Genomic DNA, 1045 nt, shown 5'->3' on the forward strand with positions numbered 1-1045 from the left:
AATGGAAACTGCCTTCCTACAGTTTATGCTTATGCCTTCAACTATCCTTTCCTGTTCATGTCTACCAGCTTGTCTCTTACAGAAAGGGGACTCAGGAGCAGTTTGCAACTCTTAGCTCTGGCTGTAATCCTGTGAATGGATATGACTGACTAACTAGACAAAATTTCCAACTTTACTATTACAAATTTTTTTTTTTTTTTGAGACGAAGTCTCAAGCTGTTGCCTGGGGTAGAATGCCCTGGCGTCAATAGCTCATAGCAACCTCAGACTCCTGGGCTTAAGCAATTCCCTTATCTCAGCCTCCCAAGTGGCTGGGACTATAGGCTCCGGCCACAATGCCCAGCTATTTTTTTTTTTGGTTGCAGTTGTCATTGTTGTTTTAGCTGGCCGGGGCCAGATCTGAACCCACCAGCCTTGGTGTATGTGGCCGGTGCCCTACCCACTGAGCAACAGGCGCCACCCTACTATTATAAATGTTTTAAGACTCTTGGGTCCAATGACCCAAGCTCAGTGATTTCATTATGTCTAATTTGCCCATTAGGTTTATAACATTCTGTATATATATCACTTGCATATCTAAAAATAAAGGAATTTTATTACCTCTATTGGTATTGCCCCTGTTCCACACATTGGATCGACTATTATATCATAAGGCAGAGGATCACAGAGCCTGGAGGAAAGAGAAGAGCCTATGTGAAGAGACTCACTAAAAGCTTCTGCAATGATTCCTGAAGCTATACTGAAGACCTGTCACACTAGTACATGAGGAACACCAATCTACAATCATTTCAAAAAACCAATTTATAATTATATGTTGACGCCATATCCTACCACTGGAAAACAAAAATTACATACAACTTAAAATCTCCTTTGACTATCATCTGAAATTCCATTTCATTTCTATTCATTGCTGTTTGTTGAGGAGGAGGAACAGGGAGGTAGAGCAATTATTGAAAACTGTTTAAGAGCATTTGGTATGTAAACTTGTCAGACATCCTAGAAAATTTAAGTAACATTCATAGATTTTCCCTTTTCACAACTATAC

At 39.9% G+C, this 1045-nt stretch overlaps 1 protein-coding gene across 1 annotated transcript in view; it reads right to left on the reverse strand.

Moving 5' to 3' along the window:
* Positions 1-1045, reverse strand: part of THUMPD3 (THUMP domain containing 3) — a gene marked incomplete at its 5' end in the record, with an annotated part of 32612 nt that overhangs the window by 8279 nt on the left and 23288 nt on the right. The window contains one exon of the mRNA XM_023510656.1: positions 601-670. Within this exon, the coding sequence (XP_023366424.1) occupies positions 601-670 (70 nt within the window). The remainder of the gene's footprint in view (positions 1-600; positions 671-1045) is intronic.

This window comes from Otolemur garnettii, unplaced genomic scaffold (assembly GCF_000181295.1).
Source record: "Otolemur garnettii isolate 467f Iridium unplaced genomic scaffold, OtoGar3 scaffold00015, whole genome shotgun sequence".
Taxonomy (NCBI): Eukaryota; Metazoa; Chordata; class Mammalia; order Primates; family Galagidae; genus Otolemur; species Otolemur garnettii.